We start from the raw sequence: 25851 nt of genomic DNA, 5'->3' as shown, positions 1-25851 counted from the left end.
ATGGATGTCCTACAGCACTCCAGCTAGCCTTCAACAGAACAGGACTCTCTCATTTCTGGTATTCTCCATACACTTAACTAAGTACTTGTGGGCCAAAGACCAAATCCTCACAGGATATTTTAAAACTCTCCTATAACTAACAGAGACCATATCACATATTATTTAATAAATACCGATAAGATTATTGTAGGATTATATATCATCTATCATCTCAAAACCTCAGGGTTACTTTCGAATTTAGAAATAACAGATATTTTCTATAGACTAACTGCATCTTTGGAACAACAAAAACAGCAGTCCCAAGAAAGACTGAAAGGGGAGAAAGTGTTGCTTTTCAGAAACAGATTAAAAGGACAACACATCCATGGGATTTCTGCATGTCTTGAAACAGCTTTTATCTCAGACTCTTTGCAAGGATATTGCTACCGTGGAATCCAGGGATAATGTTTCCTTCCAGGTTAGAAGACAGATTTGTTTCCTGACCAGAAAATAAAGATGATGCCTCCCTGCAGAGCAAAGGTTGGGCAGCTTTGCTAGCCACTCCTTAAAAAACAGAAAATTGCCTAACCCGGAGTTCCTCAGCCATAACACAAACCCCAAGTGCAAGCTCTGCCTGGGTCACTCAGCATTATCCCTGGGGGGATTTGGGGACAAGGGGAATCGATGAGCACATGAAGCTCATGCTGCCTGCTGTGCCCCGAGTAATAAAATCCTTTATCTCTGACCCAGGAGTCTCCTGTCTTCAGCCAGCATCTATGTAACTGGGGCAGGCTAACGTTGTAGTCTGAAAATTGGGTCAACTTGCAAACACTTTGTAGTTGTGGACAACTTCTGCCTGTCAACCAAAAGTAAGTCTGTTCAATTAGGAGTTTCTAGTTTACAAAAAAGATAAACAAAAGCTACCACATCACATTCTGCATATCTAGCATTCAGTGATATGGCTGAATCTTGAAAACCAAATGCTGAGTGAAAGAAGCAAACTCAAAAGCATGAGGACACCATGATTTAATGACATGAGGCTTTACCGCATGCTAAGGTTAAGCGAAAAACATCAGAATGGTGGCTGCTTCTTAGAAGACTCCCGGATGGAAATGGAATATAAAAGAGAAGGAGATTTCTGGGGTGATGGAATGTTCTATGTTTTGACTGGGGTGCTGGTGATAAGGATACAATAGTCAAAAGACAGCAAACACTACGGTAAGAACTGTGTGTTTTAATGTATATCAATTATGCTCAAGACAAAAATTACAAGTTCTAAATGTCTAAATACTGAATATATTGTAGTCTCTTTTAGTTTCAGGATATAATGATTCACAGACACACTAAGACATACTGGCCAGCTTCACACACATTCTTTGAACATCATCTTTCAAGAGGCAGCAACAACAACAGAGTGCATAAGAGTATTGCACTCTGAAGTAATACTGCTCAGGTTTGTGCCTGGATCTCAGCTCTTAGCTAGGTATTGTCAGGCAACCTCCTTAACCTCTTCACGCCCGGCTTTTATCCTTTTAAATACAAGTAGAGTCGACCCGTGAACAATACCCAGCTTAGGGGCGCTGGCCCCCTGTGCAGTCAAAAATCCATGTAAAACTTTTGACTCCCCCAAAACTTAACTATTGACTGGATGTCTTACCAAAAACCTAAACAGTTGACTAACACATATTTTGTATGCTATATGTATTATATATTATATTCTTATAATAATATCTCACTTTTTCTTAATTTTTCAGTCCTTCTAGGCCACATAGTTTTTCTGCAAGTTTTTTTTTCAATTGCCAGAAATCTCAAAAAAATTTTCCAATAGATTTATTGAAAAAAGTCCACATACAAGTGGACCCACACAGTTCAAACCCATGTTGTTCAAGGGTGAACCGATAAAAAAAAGTTCCTACCTGTGGTTATGAGAACTAAGGAGGTATTATAGGTGAATTGCTTTGAAAATAAAAAGTATTCTCTAAAGATCAATTGTAATTATTATTTATTTAGGGATAGTGATAACATAAAATTCAAAGTAATTCAGGATATTTCTGTTAAAGTAGGAGACCAATATGCTTTTAAAAATCTAGTAACTTTAGGGACGCCTGGGTGGCTCAGTCAGTTAAGCGTCTGCCTTTGCCTCAGGTCATGATCCCAGGGTCCTGGGATCGAGCCCCACGTTGAGCTCTCTGCTCAGCAGGGAGTCTGCTTCTCCCTCTCCCTCTGCTCTTCTACCTGCTTGTGCTCGCTCTCATTCTCTCTCTCTCTCTTAAAAAAAAAAAAAAAAAATCTAGTAACTTTAAAGAACACTTTTTAGTGGGAATATGAGTTTGAATATTTATTATAATAATACCACCCAAAAGTCAAATCTAATAAGGCAATAGATCCATATCATAGTTTTTTATTTTTTTTAAAGATTTTATTTATTTATTTGACAGACAGAGATCTCAAGTAGGCAGAGAGGCAGGCAGAGAGAGAGGGAGAAGGAAGCAGGCTCCCTGCTGAGCAGAGAGCCCGATGCGGGGCTCCATCCCAGGACCCTGGGACCATGACCTGAGCTGAAGGCAGAGGCTTTAATCCACTAAGCCACCCAGGCTTCCCCATATCAGAGTTTTTTAAATGTTACTGAAAGCACAGAAAGAAAAACTTAAGTCAAACAAATGCCACTTTTGGTGAATATCTCAAGTCCAGATAAACATGTCTCATTTACTTTCTGACAACTGTATTGTTGGCCTTTTTTGCCCTTTTTTCCCTAATGTAATACATGTGAAAGTTGAAGGTCCAATTGAATGTTAATCCTGACCTTGCCTAAAGAGTAAATCGAGGACAAAATTTTTGAAAGACAAGCCTCAAGGAAATATGTGAAAGGACAAAATCTGGGGTACGCTAGCACAAATAAGGGAGACTGGGACACGGGGTGAATTCTCAGCGATGGAAAAGCACTTTGGTAAAGGACAAAGCGAAGAACAGAGATCGAACTCCATGGCTCTGAAGAGCAAGCCCCGCTCTATCTTCAGCATATAAACCACTGGTTAATGCCCCATAAAAAGGTGTGTCTGCCAGAGAATCACCTCAGAATTTTGCTCTTTAAGATTATTCCCAAGATGGCAAAAGGAAATACAATTAGAAAAGAGAAAATAAACAATAAGCGATAATGATGCAAAATTTCTATCCTTTTAAAATTCCTTTTTTTTTTCTTTTTTTTTTTTATACTGCATCATTAAACTAGTTCTAACACTTACTATCCACTCCATTGAAAGTATCTCCAGGATTTCATATCCACTCTTATATGTATGACATATGAGAAATTTTGTGTCACTGAGCTGGCACATGAGAGGAAATTTTCAATGGAAAAAGGAAGGTAATGAAGTCACTGAAAAATACAAATTCCTAGGAAACAAGTCAAGTCACTGGATAATAGAGGAGGAAGGGGCCTATTGGGTGAGAGTTTCCAATGTGCCCCACCAGGACAACGTCCAAGCAGGGTGGTGATGACTGAGTAGTTAGTTAGAGTATGGACTTAGGCCTCCAGGCAAACGGATCCTTTCTTTGGCGAAAAATTACAATACCTGGGGTACAACAGTAACACAACGAAAGATGAGTTTCAGCCTTTGAATACTTGGCTATAAAAAAAACAACAACGACAAACTGTTTTAATCTCTAAGTCTTTTTTTTCACATTTCTTCCTTTTTAAGTACAGCAGTAGTGCACCCTGCGCTCCACACAGGAAGTGGAGAGAAAAGAGACTGCAATCCCTCCCAAAGGACGCTTTCTCTAAGAGGCAGCATTACAGAAAAGGTTACCACGCACTTCAGCGATTCACTGTAATTGTGCAGACAACAAAACGTTATGGGCGGGGGAGGGGGGAGCATTTTAATTACAACTACATTCAGTTCTATCTAAAAAGCAGGTGCGCACACTTACATATGTAAATTCAGTAAAGTTCACACTTCCTTTTCTTGCCAGACTTGAATAGTTAATTGGAAAACTTGGCTTTTAATTGCACTCGTGGACTCCTCAACTGAACAAAGTATTGTGTACAAAAACATGTACTTTTGACAAAGACCTATATATATAATCATAAAAAAAAAAAAAAAAACTTTTGACTTTTCTTCCTTGTAAAGCATTTTTTCTGTCCCTGAGGACTTCCAGGTGTGAAGTGAAGAAAATGAACTCTTTATCCTAGAGCAACTCTCCTAGAACTGCCTACTTAAGTTTTGATCTAAAAAGAGAAATTCGTCAGTTTTCTACTTGCTATTTATCACTACCACAGCTCTTTGATATGAACAGTCTGAAGAGAGCCAAGTTTTTACCCCATGGTAGTGGAGTTTTTACCCCGGAGATGGAGACGTGTTATTGGCCAATGGCCAGCAGAGCAGGATCCACGAGAGTTGTCCAAATCAAAAACCTGTGGTCAAAACATTCTAGACTCTCCCCTCTCCTTCTTCCCAAATTCAAATTGGCCACTGAGATAGAAGGACTGCACTTCCTCTCCAGCTCCTGTCTGGACCTACCCCTTCTACTTCAGTTGCTGCCTTTGTGGACTTTCTACCTTCAGTCTTGCCCCACTCAAAGCTATTTGCACCCCCCTCTCCACCATAGCACTTGTCTCAAAAGTAAATCTGACCATGCCACAAAGCACACGATCTGTTCTTGACTACTGACACAGTTAATTTGGATATCGGGATCCACAGAATGGAGACAGGCCCAGTGACCTTGCCCAGTCAAGGAAATCTAACATATACAAATCACAGCCCTCCAACTAGGCTTTAGCTAGCTTACCTTATGTTAGAAAATGGGATTTGCAGTCTTTATGAGGGAATCCCTAACCTCCCAGCCAATCATGCCTGTTTTTGTGTTGCCTCTTCTAATGCTTTTTAAAACTCACACTTGCCCAAAATTCCTTGAGAAGGATGTTCCAGCTACTTGCCAGGCCTGTACTGCCCTAATCAAGGACTGTTTTCCCTTGAAGAAAGGACATCAAACTGATTAGTAAATTGTTTTAGTTTTGCACATTGCCAGTTTGGGCAATGAGATGGGACCTGAAGACAGCTGCTAAAGATTCCAGGGACAGCTTCTAGAAGCAGGTGGAAGGTACCCAAAGAGCCATTTTACTTGCTACCTCTCTGGCTGCTCTGGGAAGCTTCTCTCTGATCAAGTTCTACTTATTTTGCATTCTGAGCTCCTCAAGTTTGTTTATCTTAGCCCTTCCAGATGGAAAACTGGGGTGTGAGGGACTTCAGGTTTTTCACAGTGAGATTTGTGGCCAAACTCACGTACAAGGTAAGCTCCTCTGGGGGTGTTCTTACAGTCTCAGGAACTGTGCGGGCAGCCAACAATAATAAGTCTGCTTGAATTAGGATGGGTTATTTAAAGGGAAAATAATGGTTATCCCTCAATCTAAAGAAAGCAAGATGGCAGCCAGTGGGGGGACAGGATTCACAAAGCTTCAAAGTAAGTCCACAGCACAAACTGCTAGGAAACTTGGGGAAATTAACTAAGCCAAGAAATTCAGACTTTTCCAACCAATGGCACATCAAAATCTAAGTGCAAGTTGGGTTATTAAAAGCCATTAGGAAATTCACTGCTATAAAGACATTTTCTTATGAAAGGAATAATAGATCTATTATATTGCTAATGGGGATCGCATAAGCCTAAGTCACAGAACTGGTGGGCATAGGTCACCTAAAAGCTCTTAAAGTGTTTGGCACCTAACTGGAAGGCACCTGTGCTAGGTAAGTTGATCAGAGAATGAGTTAGATCGACGCTAAGCCACCTGCCAACCCCAAGAAAACTTCTGTGTAACAAGGCACACTGTAAAACACCACAAAATCCCCACCCAATGGCACATCCCTCTTAGGTATAAATTTGGCTCTGAGAGACCCAACGCTTCACTGAAGAAATGGGATCCTCAAGTTCCAAAGAATTAAGTGTGACATATTTCAGCACAAACATTTATGACTAAGGACTATAGTCCCCAAAGATGTAGTTATCTACAAATCTAAGCAAGACAACCTAGATTTAAAATGGCCTTTATGGGGAACATTCCAATTAGACAAAATCATTCATTTAAAAAGTGAACCTGAAAGTAAGTATTCCCAAATCAAACAGAATGGGTTACCTATTTTAACTGGCATGCAGAAGCCTTTGAAAGACCTCAAAAGTCCAAAAAACCTTTATGGAAAGATTTACTGCAAAAGACTAATGAAAAATTAAGGACACAAGAAGTACCGGAAACAAAGACTACGAGAATGAAATGACTTCTACTATTCCCTTCTTTAATCTTCCTTGACCTCAGTACTCACTAATCCTCTGTCTGCACTGACTTTCCACTCTAACAGACTACATGACCATAAATAAAAGTCTGCCGATGTCCAGACTATAATGGCCTATATCCAGAGATCCCTGTATCTGCCACCAAAACAGTGCCCCCACATGGGCCCCTTTCAGGGTTGACAGGACGCCAAGGGATTCTCCAGTAAACCACTATCAGTATTCCCTTAAACAACCAAGGGGAAACTAAAATAAAATTAATTTAAAAGCTTTGTCAAATTCTGGTAGATTCCTCAGCTTCACTCTCTACTTCAAAATCCACTCACTCTGGAGTCCTGGAGAAGGGATTGGGAAAAACTAACAAAAGCCAGTAAAGGGTGAAAATTCTTACCAGAATCAGCTCTCCTGGATCTCTGTCTGTAATGCCTGGTCAAGAGAGGAAGGTAAAATCTCATGTTATCCCTTCCTTTTCAAGAAGCATTGGATATTGATGCTTTATCTCCCAAGGGCAGCTATTGTCTTCTTATTTGTCTCATTTTATGTCCACTTGGCTTGGGAGCCAACAGGTCGGGGACCCTCAAAATATAGCCAGACAGAAGTGGAGTTTGCACTTCATTGGTGGCTAATGTCCTAGAGACTGTTGCCAGCTCTCAAGAGGATTGTGTAAGTCTCAATTTTGGCTATCTTTGGGAGCTGCTCTAGATCTTGGGAGAGCAGTATCTTTTGCACCTTCTTTGGGGATGCCTCTTGCATCTAAAAGATTGCTCAATACCACCAGGAATATTTACTGTTTGTCCTGGCTAAAACCTGACAAGATATTCAAAAGGACTTTTTTAAGTAGCTCTATGGTTAAAAGTTTGCTGCTATTGGAAGCTGACAATCAGAACCTCCTGAAAACTTATTTTTTAGTTCTTCTCCCTTAAGCTAAATGAAACTATGTACCCAGATGGAAAGAAAACTATTTCAAAGACACATAGCTCTAAATCTAGAACACAGGAATCTTTTGGTTTCCATCTTAGGTAAAGATCTTCTCCCTGACCTAAAGAAGCAAATAGAAGATAACGTAGTTGGATGGGTGGTCAGCCCTTTAAAGTTGCAGCCCCACTTTAAATTGTAAACCAACTTTAAATTGCAAAACTCAACCAAAAAATGCAACCCAATTCTTTGTGGAATTAAGAACGGTCTTTGTCTTATAAATTATAAATTGTAAAGTCTTCACAAGAACAGAAATGCAGCCCTGGAAGCAATTTAAAACCCATACATCATTTTTATCAATCCCCAAACTTCCCCTGCTACTCGTTAAAAGCTTGTAGGTATTGTAAAATCTTGGATTTAAGAAACAAATCCTCCTCATGGGCAAAGCTTGCATTCTTTCCTTGTGCCTCTGAGATGTAAATGTTCTACCCAGCTTCTCTAGGAACTGAAGGACCCTCTTCTTCAAAAAGCAAACTTCAGGGAGGTAATTCTCATCAGAAGGAAGAAAAGAAAGAAAAGTGGGGGAAGCTATTTGGAAATTAGGCCAATGAAAAATCTTTACAAAGTGAAAAGCCATCTGAACAGGTTACCCTAATTTATTCCATCAATCTGGATCCAGCTGTTCTTTTATAAACTAGTGAGTTTTGCATTACAGTATCCTCAAAATGGTTTTTTTTTTTTCCAATTTCTAAATTTACAGTGACGTTTTAAGATTCAAAACGCCTGCAAGTCTCCCCAGTAACCTAAAGGGGACAGAAGCCGATATAGAGAGGCTCCTCCCGCCAACATGCGCGGAGGGTGTAGGAAAGGCATCGGAGAGTATAATGGTTAGGACAGACGGCTAGGACAGAATGCCGTCTGTTTCTGCACCAACCACACAACTCTGCACAACGCCCGAAGAGCTCTTGGTAGTGTCACCAGTAAAACACAATGCGTTTCTTCTTCCCAGGTCCAAAGATGGTGTGTGTCTACAGTTCAAAGCCAGCTCTCCCACCAGGCTTCCTCTCCTCCACCCTGAAGAGTGGCCACGCCTCCAAGAGGGGCAGGTCAGGCAGGATCCCCTGCAGCGGGCCCTCCGGCTCTCAGAGTCTCGGATTCTAGAATACCACTTAAGTCTACGCAGCCTGGTCCACGACAGACACCCGCAGGAGGCAAGAGCTCCCTTAAAGCCCGGACCGGGCGGAGGGTTACAGAAGCTGGAACAAGAGGGCTGAGGCTGACCTGAGACTGTTCTAATAATGCGGCTGAGGAAACTGAGGCCCAGAGAACTGCAGGAGCAGCCCCGGCTCTTCCGGTAGCTAGTGGGGAAGCGGAGAGCCCCACGGGGCTCACCTTCTGCCAGTCCTGTGCCGGGGCGCGATGCCCCGCGGGTCAACTCTTTCTTCCAGCCCAGTCCCTGCGCCTCTGCGCCCAGCGGCGCGTGGAGGGGCGGCGGGGGGCGGCGCCCACCTGTGGGCCAGGACCGACCTGGTTCCGCTCCCCTCCAGCGCGTGCTCGGGGGCGCCCCTGCGTGGACGGCGGCCGGGTGGCCCACAAACGCGCCCGCTCAGGACCCGGGCCCCGCCTGCGCGCCGGGTCGCCCCAGCGCGGGCTTCGGGCCGTCCCGGTTTCCATAGCAACGGATACGCCGACCGCCGGTCCCCAGAGACGGCCCGGGGTCAGAGGTCATCTCTGTGACAACGGAAGCTTCCCGCGCTACGGCGGCTCGGACGGGCCGCTTCCGCCGCATTGCGATGCGGAGCACCCGGCGCTCCGAGGCGAGGAGCGCGTGGTGGCGGGTCCCAGAGGCGCGGTTCGCGCGTCGCCCGCGGAGGAAGACGGTGCTTGGCCTCCGCGCCGCCTGTCTGCGGACTCGATCCGGCCGACTCCGAAGCGACTTCGCCGGGACACCCCGAGAGGCTCGACTCCTGGAAGCTGCCGCGAGCCGCAGAGGGGCCGGCTCGCGGTCCGCAGACGACTGGGGCTCGCGGCTCTGGAACGCGGGGGCCGCGCCTGCATTCGTGCCTGGTGCCAGCCCTTGTCCCTCTCCGCGCCCCCGGCCCCAGGCCCCGGCGCCCCAGCGCCCCAGCGCCCTCCACCTTTGACAGCGGCTCCAGAAGGGAGAAGCGAAATAGATGTGGTGGTGGCATGGTGGTGGCATGTCCAAGGAGCTGCCGAGTTGGGAGAGGACGGCTTTCAGACTGAAAAGAATAAAATGCTAAGGGAGGGGGTGCCTCCTTTCAAAGCCGCTGAACTAGAGGCCGCTTGGGTGCTGCCCCCTCGAGAGCAGAAATAAGCCCCAAAGGAGAGTCCCAGCTACCATCTTCAGATAAGGAAGCTCAGTAAAGAAAAGAGGGGCAATCCAGTCGACGGTGGTGCAATGTCTTCCTTCACAGGAGAAGCAAGTTTAAGATGAGAAAAGACAAGGAAGGGGGCTCTTGCAGAGGGAACCTACGATGCGTTCGCTATTCAAGACGAGAGTGCCAGAAGGGGTGCCTGCGATTGGTCTTGGACTTTGTATTTTTGAGTGAGACCTCAAGTTTGGAGATTTCGAAAGAGGCTATTATTAAAATGTGGGCCTAGGGAACGTCAGCAAACAGGCTTGCTTCATCATGGCTGGAAGAACTAGGAGTCCACCAACAACTTTCCCTCTCTGTTTTATCATAAAGAAACCAAATTCTTGGTTGGCATTGTTGGAAAGCTGTAAGCATTAAGTGAGCTTAAGCAACTGTAATTTATACTTCCAGTTACATTCGCACAGTTAACTTTCACAAAGAATCCTACTTTCCCTATTAATTCACTTAATAAAAGTGGCCTGAAAACTTGTTATGTATCGTAACTTGAGTTTTTGTCAGGGAACAATGATAAAGGCCATAGTGCCCAACAATTGCTGGGTGACTTTGTTAGATAGCTCTAATAGCTTAGATAAAAGCTTCGGTTTCCCTGTAAAACCTGTCTGCATCATGCCTCCCTTTTGCCTTGCAAGACCTTAAGAATTCCTTCTTTCAACTTCCCTTTTGTCATCCTACCTTTTACATTCTGACCAAGCTGAAAGTTAGCTTGTAGCAACTAGAGAAATACACAGCGAAAACATCAGCGACAATGCTCAGCCCTTAAAAAGCAGGAGAGCAAAAACAGTGCATCTCTAGAGGCATATGGAGGAACCGAGACGTCTCCCTCGGAAAATTCCATGTTCTTCAGTGCTCAGGTTCAGCTCTGACAACTCAACCTGGTCTGTGACAAACAAACTGAATCCTTAAAAAGCAGAGACTGCGGCACTGCGAAGGTAAAAGTGTCAGTAGTATTTCCCTGACCTACAGTCTCTTCTGGAGGTGATCCTAAGGTGAAGCTCAAAGGTTTTATTAAGAATATAGACGTTATGGGATGCCTGGGGGCTCAATCGGTTAAGCATCTGCCTTCTGCTCAGGTCATGATCCCAGGGCCTTGGGATCCAGTCCCCCATTGGGCTCCCTACTCAGCAGGGAAGCTGCTTTTCTCTCTCTCTCTCTCTCTCTCTCTCTCTCTGCCTGCTGCTCCCCCTGCTTGTGTGTTCTCTGTCAAAGAAATAAATAAAAGTCTTAAAAACAAAAAAAAAGAATATAGACACTACAATGCACTGTCTGGTTTAAAACTTTATAATAGAGGGGAGGAAATCTTAATAGAGGAACTTCATATGTACTGTTAAATTCCAACCATCTCGCCTTAAGGCATAAGAAACTATTTTGAATAAATGCTTCCATTTTGAGACATCTACATGGTATTTATAGGAGGCTTATGACTCAATTGAGTGAGTTATGATGCCAAAATGTACCAGGGAGTGAAAACTTTGATTGTTGTTCTTGTTGCCATATGTATAAAAACACCACAAAAGTCCCCAATGTTTGTGTTGCTAAAACATGGGAAACTGGGTTTGAACATTTTTAAAGAAATGGTTTCATGTGGGAAATGTTAAATATAGTATAGAATTACCTTTAGCGCCTTCTGAAAGCAATGCATTATTTGAACAAATATTCTCAGTTTTAGATGCTGTCTAATATGAGAATGGGCTGGATATGGGTACAGTCAAAGTCATCCTCATTGTTAAAACCAAGTTGAAATTATCATGCATTGGATTTCACACTTGTTAACTTGGATATAATTTCAAAAAAAGAAAAATCCACTCTCCCAACAAGTCAATACTGGGAAACCTATGTAAAATGCCCTCTTTTGGTACATGAAGTACCATTCATTTTGCTACTTCAGTAACTAAAACCTCCTGGATGGAGTCCAAGGCCAGCTCTGATTACATGGAATCCCACTCCAAAGGCAACATGTCAGAAGGAGGAGAACCTCACACCAGTTAGGTGTTCCAGCCATGGAGTCGGAATCTGATGTCTCCATTGGATACAAGCTCAGCGTTTAGAAATGCAGAAGTTCTGGCCCTTGTGTGGCTCACCCGGCTCTACAGGAACCCAGGATGAGTTGACAGGCCGAGAAAGGGAAGGAGTAAAAAAATGCTTCCTTCCTTTTTTCTTCCATCTCTCCCTATTTTCCCACTTCTAAAATGTCATGACAGCCCTACATGTAAAGCAAGGGGTTTTAAAAGAATAACATATATTTAAATGAGGAACAGAGGCGTACCAGATGTTTGGGGCACCTAAAACAGCTTCAGGGAAAGGCAAAAGCAGAACTGAAAGACACCAAAAAAAGGAGAAAATAGAAAGTGACATTGAGTTCTACCAAGCCTTGCTTGTTTCATCTCCAAGTTATACGGCAGAAAGAAAGACTGAGTTCATAAAAGGAGACCCTCTGGGCCATGAGTTGGTGGGATTTTTTAAATGTGCTCTGTTGAGCTAGGTTTAGGACTTCTGCTTCTGCTTTGCACCCTCCATGCCACTCTTACTGCTCAATAAAATTATCTTTGATTATAACTTATCTTAAATTCTGTGCTTTCAAAACCCTATCAGCCAAGAAAATTTGGGGGTCTCGGGAGTGTGGTTCAATGGTTCCATATATTCGAGGCTCTGTGGCTTCCTCTGCTTGTTGTAGATGATGTGTCTGAGGAGATATCCATGACATGACCTTAGTGTTTCCCTTTATCGTGGAATTTTTTTTTTCCAACCACATTTCTTAGCAGCTGTCACTCAAAGTCTAGTGACCTATATTAGTACCAAACTGGCCTGGGATACACATCGGTGAGTCCAAACTATCATTGCTGGTTTAAAGAAACATACCAAGCCCTCCTCCGGGCTAAATAAGAGCCTTGGACTTAGCATTCCTACTTAATGATTTGCCTATAATACCATCACCTTGCATAATTCATAAGTGAAAGCTAAGGCAGGTAACTTTTATTATAAACATACAGCTACTGCTCTACCAGGAAAATAGGGGAAAGTAGGACATTTAAGCATGCATGTGTTCTCTGCTAAGAGTTGTATTGTGAAATACTGGACATTTCTATGAAGATGGTAGATTTATATGCAGGATTTCTCAGCAATTGCAATTTACTTTAAAAAGCATATACTGTGTGAGTTATTCTTCATGTTCTTTTCCAGTTAAATTTCACATAACTATAACTACAAAAAATTCTTAAAGCAATACCATTTATTGAGTGCTAATAACTTTTGTGTAGATAAATAACTCTGTCCTTAATTCATGACTCTGTTATCTACTTATTTTCACACCAACATAACTATATAGCAGTACTCTCAAAGTCCTCTCAGGAACCTTGATCAAACTACTCATAGTTGTTGACAACTTACAAATTGGGAATAATCAGCAATTTATTCTATAACTCACAAAGATTGAGAAGAATTAGTAATCTAAGAAGTCTTCACACTAAATTCATGATCCTGCTACTGGCACTTGGAGGTATTCTGCCAAGCTTCTTAGTTTGAAACCAGTTAATTGTCCTCATTTTAGATTTAAGATAACATAATAGGTAGTAGTCAATCTGTTCTTTCTGGTTTTAACAGTTAAGAAGATTTTAGTCTTTGTTTTATTTTAATTACCCAATTAACTTCTTAGTTATACTGCTATCTTGGGATCAAAAACCTGCAAACAATTTTAGGCTTCATGTTAATCGCAGAAGGAGAATGGAATGTACCAACTACAATCCCAAAAGGGAATGGCTAAGCATGGATTTGAGTTCAAAAAGCAAAACTTTTAGAAGATGAGATATGACACATTAATGTCACATTTTTTAAATAATTCACAAAACGCTCCCATTTCCAGGTTAAAATTCTAACTTCTGGCAATCTAAGACTCTACCATCTCATTAGAATAGTTGGGGATGTTGTCAGACATACTTTGAATTAACCCATCAATTCACACCCAAGTACTTTAGCATTCATAAGCTGCAAAATAAATTACCCTAAAAATAATTTGTCATTTGACACCTTCCAAAATGCCTTGAAAGGGGGAAAAAAATCTACTTTATTCCAGAGAGATCAAAGTAGGTGGCGTGGGGGAGGTGTAATAAAAATATCTTGCCCGTGTACAGGGGGGAAATTAGTCTTTCCAGTAAAACTGCTTACAAATAGAAAGAAAGAAAGAGAGAGAGAGAGAGATAAAGGCCAGTAAGGAAACTTAGCCTTCTGAGCAGAATTCTTTCCCATTCTCCAGTACTACAGAGGGACTGACTTCAAGGTTCCTAAACAAATGGCCAAGTCTTAAAAAGAAAAGAAAAGAAAAAGGATGCTTTTACAGTATTCCTTTCTCAGAAGGGAGCTAAATCTACAGCACACGAGAATCCTTCAAAACCCACTATTTTTACTGCCTGAAAGCACAAATCCTCCCTCCCAAGAGCAGCCTTTGGCTTGCCCCACTTCGCTAAGTCTTGCCAAAAGGGTCTTCACACGAACTCGTGAGACGGTGGGGGTGCGGCTCTAGCTATCACCGGAACGTCAGCAAGTGCGGGGCTCGGTGCGGGGTTAGGGTCCACCTCACAGTTGAATTAGGAACGCGAGCGGTGAGGGGACAACATCACTTTCTCCGCGGGCGATGCTCAGGATGGGTGCTAGCGCTTCAGAGTCGCTAAATGCTGAGAAGTTGAGGGCCAGAAGGGTAAAAGGACGCGGCACGCAGGAGGAGGGTGAGATGGGAGGCGGCGGCGGGGGCCGCGGGGGGAGCAGAGGCGGACGGCGAGGAAGGGGCAGCGCTCAGCGCAGGAGTGAGAACTCCAGGGCAGGGCACGGGGCCCACTGCAGCACGGCGCCCGCGGGCAGCCAGAGACTCTCCCCAAGCCTCCGCTGCTGCCCAAACGTCCCAGGAGGGGCAACTGCCCAGGCGTCCCCCGCCCGCAAGCGAGCATCTGCCCTTTGGCCGCTCTAACAACTCGCAGCTCCCGTCCTGCCGCAGCAGTGGGGGCCTCCGGGGTGCTCAGCCTCCACACCCACCACCCCCATCTCCGCCCACCCACCCCTCCTCCTCCCCTTCCTGCCCTTCCTCCCCCTCCTCCTCCTCGGTCTTCCTCCCTCCTCCTCCTCCTCCTCCTCCCCCTCTCGCTCCGGGCGCCCGCAGACGGCATCCCCCCCCCCCCTCCCCGGAGCGAGCCACCCCAGCTACGCTGCGTTTGGAATGTTCGGAGGCAGGGAGACAGCAGCCACTTGCTGCCCGGCCGCTGGGGCTCGGGGTGCCAGCGCGGCCCCCGGCGGAGCTCCGGGTGTCAGGGCGGCCGCGGGGAGCCATGATCTACTACACCGCAGTGCCGGCGTCAGGAGCCTCCAGCGCCGGGCGGCCACTGCGGGACGCCCGGGGCCCCGCCCCCGCCCCCGACGCAGCCCCAGACACAAACACCGGCCCCCGAGCCCTCCCCAGCCTGAACTGAACCCCGGGACGCCACACACCCCCGCTGCCCGCGCGCGCGGCTCCCAGACTGGCTGCGCCCAGCCTCCTCGTCGGCGCGCCGCCGCCACCACGCAGCCCTCCGGCCTGGCCTCCCCCCAGTTGCTCGCCCACAGCTTCGCCGCCACCCCCAAACGCCTCAGATTGGGATACCGGGAAGTGAACCCCCGGGACTCGACTCCCCGAATCACCTGCATTTGCATTTCTTATGTAATGCCCTGCAAGTTTCCCGGTTGGAGCCTTTGGAATAGGGGCGCATGATGACCGGAGCCTGAAGCTGGGACCCACGACCCGGCTCGTCCCACCCGCGGGACCCTGCTTTTTCGGGGGGGGGGTTAAATTGCATATACTGGAGGGGCTGGGCTTGTCTTCTCCGTCTGGGGTTCCCCCAGGCATAAGCCCAGCTCAAGTATTCCCACTGGCAGGAGGTGTCGGAGGCAGACGGGGGAATGAGTTAATACTCGTGCCCGGAGAGCTAGACGGGGGAGGGAGGCGGGGGCTGACGGAGGAGCGGGGCCGCGAGGGAGAGGGCCTCTTTTACTTTGGTAAAGGTGATGGGGTGACGAATATTGTGCAAGCTAATCAGAAAGTCTAGAGCAGGTCCTCGGCTCCTAGCTACGTCCCTGAACCTGCTGCAGAAGTAAGGAGAGCTCGAGGTTCTTTTTCCTGGCAACTACCGAACCTTCAACTGCCTCGGGCAAAACCTTAAGCCACAGCCCTTCAATATTCCACCAAACATAGGTAACCAAATACATTTAAAAAAAAAAAAAAGTTTCCTCCTCCCTCCTAGTGATGGATTGTGTCACAGCCAAGAGATGCTGATAATGGTTTTCCGGCTCAGAGACACCGATCCAGCTGTTACCTGTTTATCCATCAACACCTCTATATGCAACACTGTCCTGGTTCCTTTTCTGTTTCCCCTGCCTTCCTGCATAGCAGAACTGCAGATATAGCTCAATGAGCAACAGACAGGTTATTATGAGGAAAAACATAACATGATGCATGTTTTGCTTACCAGTTGGGTTCTTGTTTTTCTTAAGACTCTTGCCACAAAGACACTGCAGCATATGCGTTCCTTTGCTGAAAATGTTCCAAAGAAACCACATTGATTTGGGCGAAAAGCAATCCAGCAGCTTAGACACCCTGAGAAAGAAGAGATCCTTGTGGTTGCATAATAATAATTTGAAATCAGTTCTCCTGAAGAGGGGCACCGGTTTTACCATAGGAAAAACGATAATATTCCGGATCTTCTCCCAGTTTTTTCCCCTCACGTGGTATATTTCTTTGAGACTTCTCAGTGATTGTTTTTTTTCGGCCAGGGTGAATGATTTATCCCCCGCGATCACCACTGGATTATTACCAAAAGGTTGGGGAAAAAATCCTTTTTCAGCATGAAGCCAAACAAAAAAGCAAAGAAATCCCAACAGAGACCAGAACTAATCAGAGAGAACAGTAATGCACAAAAGATCCCCAAAGAGAAAACCATAGCCTTTTACTTGATCGCTCTGAGGATGGGTGGGTCTGCAGAAGGCAAAGCAGGATTCATCTCACTGAGAGAAGACTGCCATTGTGTAGCCCCTAGGAGAGAAGGAAAAAAAAAAAAAAGGAAAAAGAAAGAAAGAAAGAAAAAAAAAAGGAAAAAAAAAAGCCACCAGCACACACACACACACCAATACCACCTCCGAAATCGAGTCTAACCGCCGAAGACAGAGCCTCCCTTCTCCCAGTGTCGATTTTTTTTTTTTTTTTTTAATCAATCGCCAGTGCTCAGTGGGATCGGATTGAACCTGCAGTTCTCAATCACCACGAAGAAAAGATGCCAATCCAGGTGCCCCCTCCCCTCGTCAGGCTGGCAGTAGGTAGAGAGCGCCACAGACCCCCTGCCTCCTTCCCGTCACTCGCCCAGCTTCCAACCACGGCGAGCATGAGGAAAATCGCCCCTCCGGATTCCTCGCCCAGCCTCGGATGTGAGTTACAGGCATTAGAGGGAGGAGGAGGAGGAGTTGAAGTTTGCATTGAAAAGACTGGCTTTCCGTGACGTAGCCACGTGCTTTCAGACCCGTCACCAGTGAGATGCTTCAACCCGCCCGGGGAGGGCAGTGTCACTGCAGTCTCTCCGCTACTTTCCCCCCCTGGAGGTCCCCCCACCGCCCGCACCCGGCCCCGGCCCCAGCCCCAGCCCTGGACCCTCTCCCTCCTCTGGCCAGAAGGAGTCGGCCGGCTGCTTGCTCCTGGAGCCACCTAACAAGAGTGAAAAGTGGATTTTGAAAAGGAAAATGAACAATTATAATTAGTAAGCCTTGGAAAAGATGGGAGATGGAAGGGGACTGAAGAGCAGCAGTACTTTAGGACCACCCCTCACTGCCCAAAGGAGGTCCGCCTTACTGACATTCGCCAAAAACAGCATAGAAAGCCTCTAAAACAGGAAGGAAAACTCAAGTTCCTTTAGTTCTTCTTATCTGAATTCTACTTAAAGGGCTGTTTGAAAAATGTAGACCAGGCATAGGACAAATATGTACTTACAGAAACAGCCTTTTAAAAAGATAACCACTAAAATCTAGGTGGCTAACTCTATTTTGGTGGAGAGGGTCATATGAGAAAAGTTAACATCTTTTTTTAGACAGACAATCCATTATCCTCAAATAATTTTTTTGAACAGAAAACACTCTGCTTAGATTACACCCTAATTCATTGCTTGTTTCTGTGCCCCTTATTGAGTAGCCATAAATTCACCTTCATTTTCATTCCCTTCTCATCTACACTAATATACAACCGTGTCACCCCCCCCCCCACCATCTAACCTAACCAAACAGGCAAATTTTCTGCTTTCCCAGGATACAACCCAGTTTCCTTCTTACTCAGGAAATCAAAAGATTTAAGACAGGACTAAAGATTTTGTCTTATTTGGGGAAAAAAATACAATGTATAAGATATAACAACTATTACAAAGAATAAGATCACAAACTCCAGCGTCCTCACAGTTCTCAAATTAACAAATGTGAGCATTTCAACACATTTGTGACCTGAGCATTTCAGAAAAGTAAAATTGACCTCTCTCACTCTTATTAAGTAAATGGATTAAAGTTATGTCAATTTATTTCCATTTTATGGAAAACTGATATAATATTTTTAACTAATTTAATGGGGCATCTGGGTGGTTCAGTGGTTTAAAGCCTCTGCCTTCAGCTCAGGTCATGATCTCAGGGTCCTGGGATCAAGCCCCACATCAGGCTCCATGCTCAGTGGGGAGCCTGCCTCTCCTTCTCCCCCTGTTTATTTCTCTCTCTCTCTCTCAAATAAATTAATTAATTAAATACTTTAAAAAACAAAAATGTGTTTTCAGAAGCTCCATTTTAATTCCAAAAAAAATAAAATAAAATCTCAAAATGCCTCTAATGCATGAGATCTCAAACTATCTTATAAACAAAGAGCTGTTGATTTGTTGTTGAGGATTGAGTCAAGAAATTGATTTTAAAAAAATTAACACTTTGATTAGCAGTTATCAAAAAATAAAAAGGTAATGACTTTCCCACTGTGAATTTTTTTAATATCTGAGATGACACGTCAAAATGTGTATCCAATACCCAAAACCCTTTTGGGAAACATTAGTCAATTTTAGGTAAGATAGAAAAAAAATCTAAAATGAATAAATTCTATTAATGATATGGAACTGGAAAGTTAAGTAGTGATGCCTTCAGTGTGCCAAAAGAGTCATGCCCAAGGAAACTAACGAGATTAACAGCAGTCTAAATAAAGTTTGGGAAGTAAAGAAAATGAGAATACAAAGAGTCTAAAAATTTAATGCCAAATGACTTAGGACAAGCAGTCTGAAAAAAATAAAAATGAAGAACAGAATTCCTTTTTGAAAGGGGAAAAATGGGATAGCATTGCCAAAAATTAAGAAAGCATTTTTTATTTTAATCAATCGGGGATGAATACTGTATGCTGCTTCTATAACATTCTGGTGTCCTCTGGTTCTAGAATATCCCAATATGGATGGAGGCCAGAGAAACAGTAGAGTCAAAAATATTCTCCCATCAAGTTCTTCTGAGTTCACATAGCTCTAAGGTTCTATAAAAGTTTGCTGAGTTCCCTGAGGTATTTCACAAGTAGAGTAAAATCTGGGGAGATGTTCTGTAATTATTAAAAATTTTTACATGCTAAGTTTGTGTAGAAAAAACACTTCTCATACTGGTTCTTCTTGCATTTCCAAATTGGACCCTCTTCTTTACATTATAACCATGAATTTGATCCGTCCTCAAAAAAAGATTTACTGCCAGAAAACTGTGGTTTGTTTTCCTATATATTGATGGAAAATTTATTGCATCTTTGTCCTATCACCTAAGGAACAACATAAAAGGTCATTAACTGTGACTACTATTTACTGAGAATCTATTATGCCAGGCACTGTGTTAGTTGCTTCTTATCTTTCATGCCATTTAAAGGAAAAATAAATCATTTCGTACAATGTATGAGATTTCTGTAGTTCCTTTCTATATTTATTGATACATCATGTACTTATGTTACATAGGCTATTATTAACATTATTAAACAAACAAACAAAAAATACTAAATGTTTTTGTCTGGAAAAGATGGCCTAACCCTGGTTCCAAAGAACTTGCAATTTCTGATGACTTCTGAGGCACCCAATTCAATTATTCAACCATTATTTTTTGACCCCCACTCCCCGCCCATGAAAGTTTTCTTGTAAGACTCCATTTTGCAGGCTAACCCATAAAATTAAACCAGCTCTACAGTTACATAATAAAGAAGACCACAAGTAGTCCAAGAATCAACATAGGTTTCTGGGGGCTGCCAGCTTAGGGATGATCTGAAGATATTTACAGAGACCTGAGTTCAGACCATTATTTAAGACCACATTTTGGAAGACTGTCAGTACTGTTGCTTGTGTTTTGCCATGCTACAAATCACTATTAGATGAAAAAAATTGGAACTATCAGAAAAAAAAATGCAAGCTTTAGAACACATGTAAGTAAAGCTAAAATGAGGAAAGCTTCATCATAACTATAAGAAATAGCAGTAAAATTTGTAGTATATATAGGTAGAAAAGACTGTTTTTCATTGAGCTGAGATAAAATAAACCCATTAGTCACTATCAAGGTCATCTAAAAATTAAACATATCTACAGCACACCATAGTTAACTAACCTAAAGATAAATATAATGACTAGAATTTCAGAACACAATATACATTTTATTTTAATATAAAACATGAACTTTCATAAGATTAGGAACCAAAAGTCTTCCTAACTGTCTGAGCATGCTTTTTTCTAATTATTCCCAGGAGTTACTTTTCTATGTCATTCTTTCTTTTAATAATAAAATCCCAGTCCCCACCACAATTTGGGAAAACACAAGGATACCCAGGTAGGGAAGAGAATTCCCCATCTCCATCACAGCAACGTTGTGGTCATGTGACTGGATTCTGACCAATGAGATGTGAGCAGAAGAAGACTTCCTGGTCACATTCTTCAAAGGAAATCGCTCGTCTTCATCTTTCCCTTTTATCCTCTCTGTGAGCTGGAAGGAATTGTGTGAGCAGCTTTGACAGCACAGACAGGTACACACCCCAGGAATGAAGTACCAAGATAGAAGAAATGGTCAGAGCAGCCAACCTGTCCTTGACTGCCCAGTTAACCTCTGCACTTTAGATGACAGAGAAAGAAACTTTTATTTTGTCTGAGCCACGGTATTTTGTGTGAATTTATCACAGCAGTTTATTCTCTCTACTCTCTTAGGGACTGGTCTGCAATTAATAACAATACACTTATATTTGGGTTACTTATGTTAAAAGGATAAAGAATGCAAGTACAGCACTTATAACCTATTGCTTTATTCACAGCCTGTGACTCTCCTTTCCATTCACCAAAGCAGCTACTGACCTCTTGGCTGCCTTTTATAAACTCTCCTGCTTATCCTCACCACCGGTGCAAACATCCCGTTGTCAGATCTTACTTCCTTTGTCTCCTTCCCTGCCCTGCTCCCAGCCCATCAGAGGTAACCTATGACCGTTTGGAGCTTATGACCATAACAATAAAGCTTTGATCATTGAAAGGAGAAGAAAGACAGAGGGCAGAGTGATTGGAAGAAAGAGTAGGTCAGAAAGAAAAAAAGAAGACCAGTGTGTACATGAGGACCTCCATGTCTATATTTACCTTGTAAGCCTTTTTCAAAAACATGGTGCCTTTTGTTGTTTGCACATTATTCCTTCTCTGTTGTTGCTGTTAAGGATTATCATCACTTTTCAAGGGGTCGTTCTAAGCTCTGCATCACTGTACCACTCATCAGTACCATTCCCCCTGTCCCTATGTACCCACATTGATTCATGGCGTACAAAACCTCTGCTCCTCTCTCCCAGAGGGAACAGCCTGAAAGGCAACTCCAGTCCTCTCTGTCTCCTCCCAATTTCTTAATAATGAAGGAATGACTTGAGTGGCTTAGCCCCTTCTTCTCTCATTCTTCAGATCTACCTGCAAAAAGTTTTCAAACTCCTCTCCTTCAGCTCTTCTCTGTGGGAAACACTGGGTCAGCCTTGGAGCTCACAGCCTGTCTTCAAGAAGCAGGTCTGAAAACTGGTCTCTCTCTGCACTCCTCAGGGGGCTTGGAGCAAACATTGTCAGTGGCCCCATATAGATGGCTTTCATTCTGCCGTATCGGTGTGTGCTAGTTGATTTCCAGCTTCCCGAATCTCCATTTCTGTACCTGCGGATTTTTTTTCTTCAACCATGGAAGGCCCCCCTCTCCAGGTACTCACAGAAAAACCTGGGAATGAACACTCCCTAGGAGAATTTCTCCATGACAAAACAGCCAGCTCCCTTACCTCTTGGAGGGATAATGATGAGGCATGTGTTTTCCATCTTTTCCCAGAATTTCCCTAAGGGATTGAGACAGTCTCGCACTGGGATGGCTGGTTTATCGACATATAATTGGCCCTCTCCCCTTCCCCATAACCATTCCCCACTCATCGGCTCTATTTTCTCTCAAATAAACTACTTATACGGCATCTTCTGTAAAAACTCAAACCAATAAGGGTTAAGAGACAAAGCAAGGGTTCTGGGCAAATGTGCCTACTCTCTAGAAGCAAACTCTTCCTTGAGTGTTCATTGAAGTTTCCAGATGGGGAGGTAATATTTGGTGAAACCAATTATTGTCGAGAGGTTAAGTTTCAGTCCCTCAAACAACGTCATCAGTAATAAAACTAATATTTATTACTATCTTTCTACCTTGTGTGGCCACATTCCCTAAGTGAATTTGAACTCAGAAGTGGAGAAAAGAGGCAGGATTAAGTATCACCTCATAAAACCCCCAAATACTAGCAAATAATATGAGAAAAGTCCCCATCTGTGTTCCTATTACGTTCAAAGAGTATAATCCTAAAGCAGTGAGGAACCTGCCAAGAGACACAGCAAATGCAGGTGAATTCCCCTGAGTCCTCAGAAATATGAGTTTCTCTTGGCAAAATGCCACAAAGCTTCATTTCTCATCTAAAGGAACTGTGTCTCAGCCCATATAGGTTAAGCATACCTGGCAGTAAAGTCCCAATTTCCTATACAGCCTCAGTGAGTGTCTAGGGACCCTTCTTTGCACCTGAGGCAGATGGGAATTAACAGTATACAAACAGGATTGCCCGCAAATGACTGGAAGGGTTCTACAGATGTGCTGTCATATCAACGTCTCTAGACCCTTACAACGACGCTTCTTACTTAAAAACATTAAATCTTCTTTAGTGTGATTTAATTTCAGTATGAATTAAATATCTTTACTAAAACCAAATCAAAGCAATAGCAACTTCTTTACAGACGACTTCACACTGCACTCTACTTTCTCCCCCACTAACTCAAAATTTTGTTATGCCTTCTAGGAAAGTGCGTTCCAGGTGAAAACCATCGCCATTTATGATCTGAAGTGTTCTTAAGGAAAACTACATTTTCTGTAAACAGGATCCTATTCCTTATCTCTCGAACTCTTGAATAGGATGACTTTGAATATATCATTTTTCATTTACAGGAGAAATTTGTCCACTCAACTTTCTCAATTCGGAAAGAGACTTAGATATTCAGAAATGCAGAATGTTATTTATCCTGGACAGCAGTTCATTTTCTAAAATTTGTTTAATTGGGAATATGAATTAACATTATGGAATACATACCTGAAAAGCGGACGTATATCCTTCTGCACGATGAACTATCTACGGTCAACTCAGCCACTGCCAATGCCACAATCCAAGCTTGCCGGGAGAAGCCAGGAACCCCTTCTGAAAGTACCTTTTCTGTGTGGCTCCAGGTTAGTTCTCTCCAATGAGAGACCTTCAAAATGAGATCTGGAAGCAGAAAAGAAAACGCCAATTCTCTGAAGGCAGTTGACAGGCAGCGCAAGATTCATGGTGGTTTCTTGGTGGCTCTAAGAACCATAGCTCTCCTAAGAATCACCCAGCCAATTCTTCAGTTTCTGCTTTCAGCGCATAGGGCTGAAATAATGCATAATAGTAGACTTGAGTTTCACTCCTAGCTTTTCCCACAGTCCTAAATCCCCAATTTGCATATTAAGACATTTTGAAATCAGAATACAACAAATGTCTTCAGTTTTCCGGATTTATCCTGGATGGACACACTGTTTTCTCTGCCTACATTCCAACCCATTACAGGTAACTGGTACCTGTTGATAGAGAATTTTCATTGAGTTTGTAATAGTTTATTTGATATCTAAATACCCGGCATGACAATAAGAACTTTGATCCAGGATGTTTTATTACACATCATTAAAAATGTAACCTAGGGGTGCCTGGGTGGCTCAGTGGGTTAAAGCCTCTGCCTTCGGCTCAGGTCAGGATCTCAGTGTCCTGGGATCAGGCCCCACATCAGGCTCTCCACTCGGCAGGGAGCCTGCTTCCTCCTCTCTCTCTGTCTGCCTGTCTGCCTACTCGTGATCTCTGTCTGTCAAGTAAATAAATAGAATCTTTAAAAAAAAAATGTAACCTATATGAACAGAGAGATTATTTCTTCCTAAAAGTATTTACTGAGAGCCCTACCAAACATGGACTTCCATAGACCACTTTGAACTGAATAAATATGACTTAGTTGGGCTTATTTCTTATGTTTCCCCCAGAAAAGAGATTCATAAAATCAACTTCAATTCTTCTAGAAGAAATGCATGGGATTGTCTTACTTCTAAATCCAATTTCCCTGTCATTAAGTTAAAATATGTCTTTTATAACGCAATTTACCAAAATCAATGTAAAAATTACAACTTGAAAAAATGTGTCATATATACTAACGTTTAGATTGCAGAGTAAATGAAGAAAAATGCCAACTCAGAGGATTTACACTCCAAAAAATAAATGGCACAAGTTTGTTGGACCATAAATTTCTAGAGGTCAAAGATTGAAGCTACTTAACTTGCTTACTACAGCACACTAATAATCTCGATGTGTACATATTTAATTATCCCGAACATGTGATTTCCACAAAGATGTAGATTCTAAAGATTACACTATGAGAAAAACACCCCATTTCTTTGTTCACATTTTCATGAACATTTATAATATTGCAGATTTAAATGTACATAATTGAATTGCTGTCCATGCAGGTGTGAAAAATGTTTAAAATACTGTGTTTGAACATTAATCTGGTTTAATGTATTTTTGGCATCTGGACAGTAATGCACTTATACTTTATTACTTGTGTGAATGACATAAATAATAGAATATATACACATATGTATAATGGCTCATGATAATTATTACTTAGCATTAACTTTGTTTTTTTAAGACCAACATGGCAATAAACAATATACAAGTAATTAATCAAGCATATCCAAGCCAACGGTTTAGGTTTTATTTCAGGAATTTATGACTTGGATAAAATTGCAATAAAAATATACAAATATCATATTTTAATCTCCATATCAACCACTTTTCTTCAATAAACAGATTTCTCTCTATTGAGGCTCTTAAAAACAATTTTTAAATTTTATTTTAACTTTTAAAATAAGCACATACGTAGGCTCTGTAGCTCAGGGGTTAGAGCACTGGTCTCGTAAAATAAGCACATACGTTATGTAACCATTTCCAAGTTTTGGGATGTGTTTGTTTTAAAGCTCCGTTAGTAAACTGAGTATAATATTAAGGCAATATTTTAACATCAGATTTTCAGATGTGTTCAGGCAGCAGAAGGTCAAAGTCTTGAAGCCCGGTGCAGAGGCACGTGACATGCTGTAACAGCAAACTTAGGTCACTAAACATAATACTTCCACAATCTTTGTTAGTTTATAGTATGAACAGCACGGCAGGCATCAAAATCTCAGCTTGAATTTGAGAGAAAAATAAAATGGGGAAAAAAACCACCATCAACAATATTCTAGTTTTATTTCCTACGCTGTAGGAAAAAACACCACTAGTTACAGAGAAACATGACCATGTATTTCTTGAACACTGAAACTTCAGGGGCAGCTCAATGTGCAAGCGTGTGTCTGGACTAAAATACAAGCCGCGTTCCATTGGTCGAGCTAGTGCCGAGGCATCTTCCTACATCTTTTTCCCATTGGTTCACCCTGGGGCTGACTTTTTCTCATTGGTCTTCCAGGCATAGTGCATTTTTCTAATTGGCCAACCCAGAGGGGATGCTTTTTCTGATGGTCTGCCTTAAAGAGAGGCATTTTTTCTGGTGTTTTTTTGTCCCCCCCCCCCCCCCCGATTCGCACAGAGCTCTGGATTCTTGGGCCTTCCTGCTTAGGACATATGAAGACAAAGGAGACCCACGAGAAGTTCCCATGAGACCAAGGAGAGTCTTCTCTAAAGAAGAGA

The 25851-nt window shown here is 42.9% G+C and overlaps 1 protein-coding gene across 2 annotated transcripts in view; it reads right to left on the bottom strand.

The window, feature by feature from the left end:
• FGF14 (fibroblast growth factor 14) overlaps window positions 1–17038 on the bottom strand; it is a 608658-nt gene extending 591620 nt beyond the window's left edge. For both annotated transcript variants that reach the window (XM_004746069.3, XM_045081346.1), the window contains exon 1: window positions 16046–17038. In XM_004746069.3, coding sequence (XP_004746126.1) covers window positions 16046–16253 — 208 coding nt within the window. In that variant the 5' untranslated portion in view covers window positions 16254–17038. The remainder of the gene's footprint in view (window positions 1–16045) is intronic.
• Window positions 17039–25851: the final 8813 nt, after the last annotated feature.

This window comes from Mustela putorius, unplaced genomic scaffold (genome assembly GCF_011764305.1).
Source record: "Mustela putorius furo isolate JIRA1106 unplaced genomic scaffold, ASM1176430v1.1 tig00000551_pilon_pilon_pilon, whole genome shotgun sequence".
In the NCBI taxonomy this organism is placed as follows: domain Eukaryota; kingdom Metazoa; phylum Chordata; class Mammalia; order Carnivora; family Mustelidae; genus Mustela; species Mustela putorius.
Note: the sequence above shows the minus strand (reverse complement) of the source record. Positions and strands in the feature narration are given on the sequence as shown.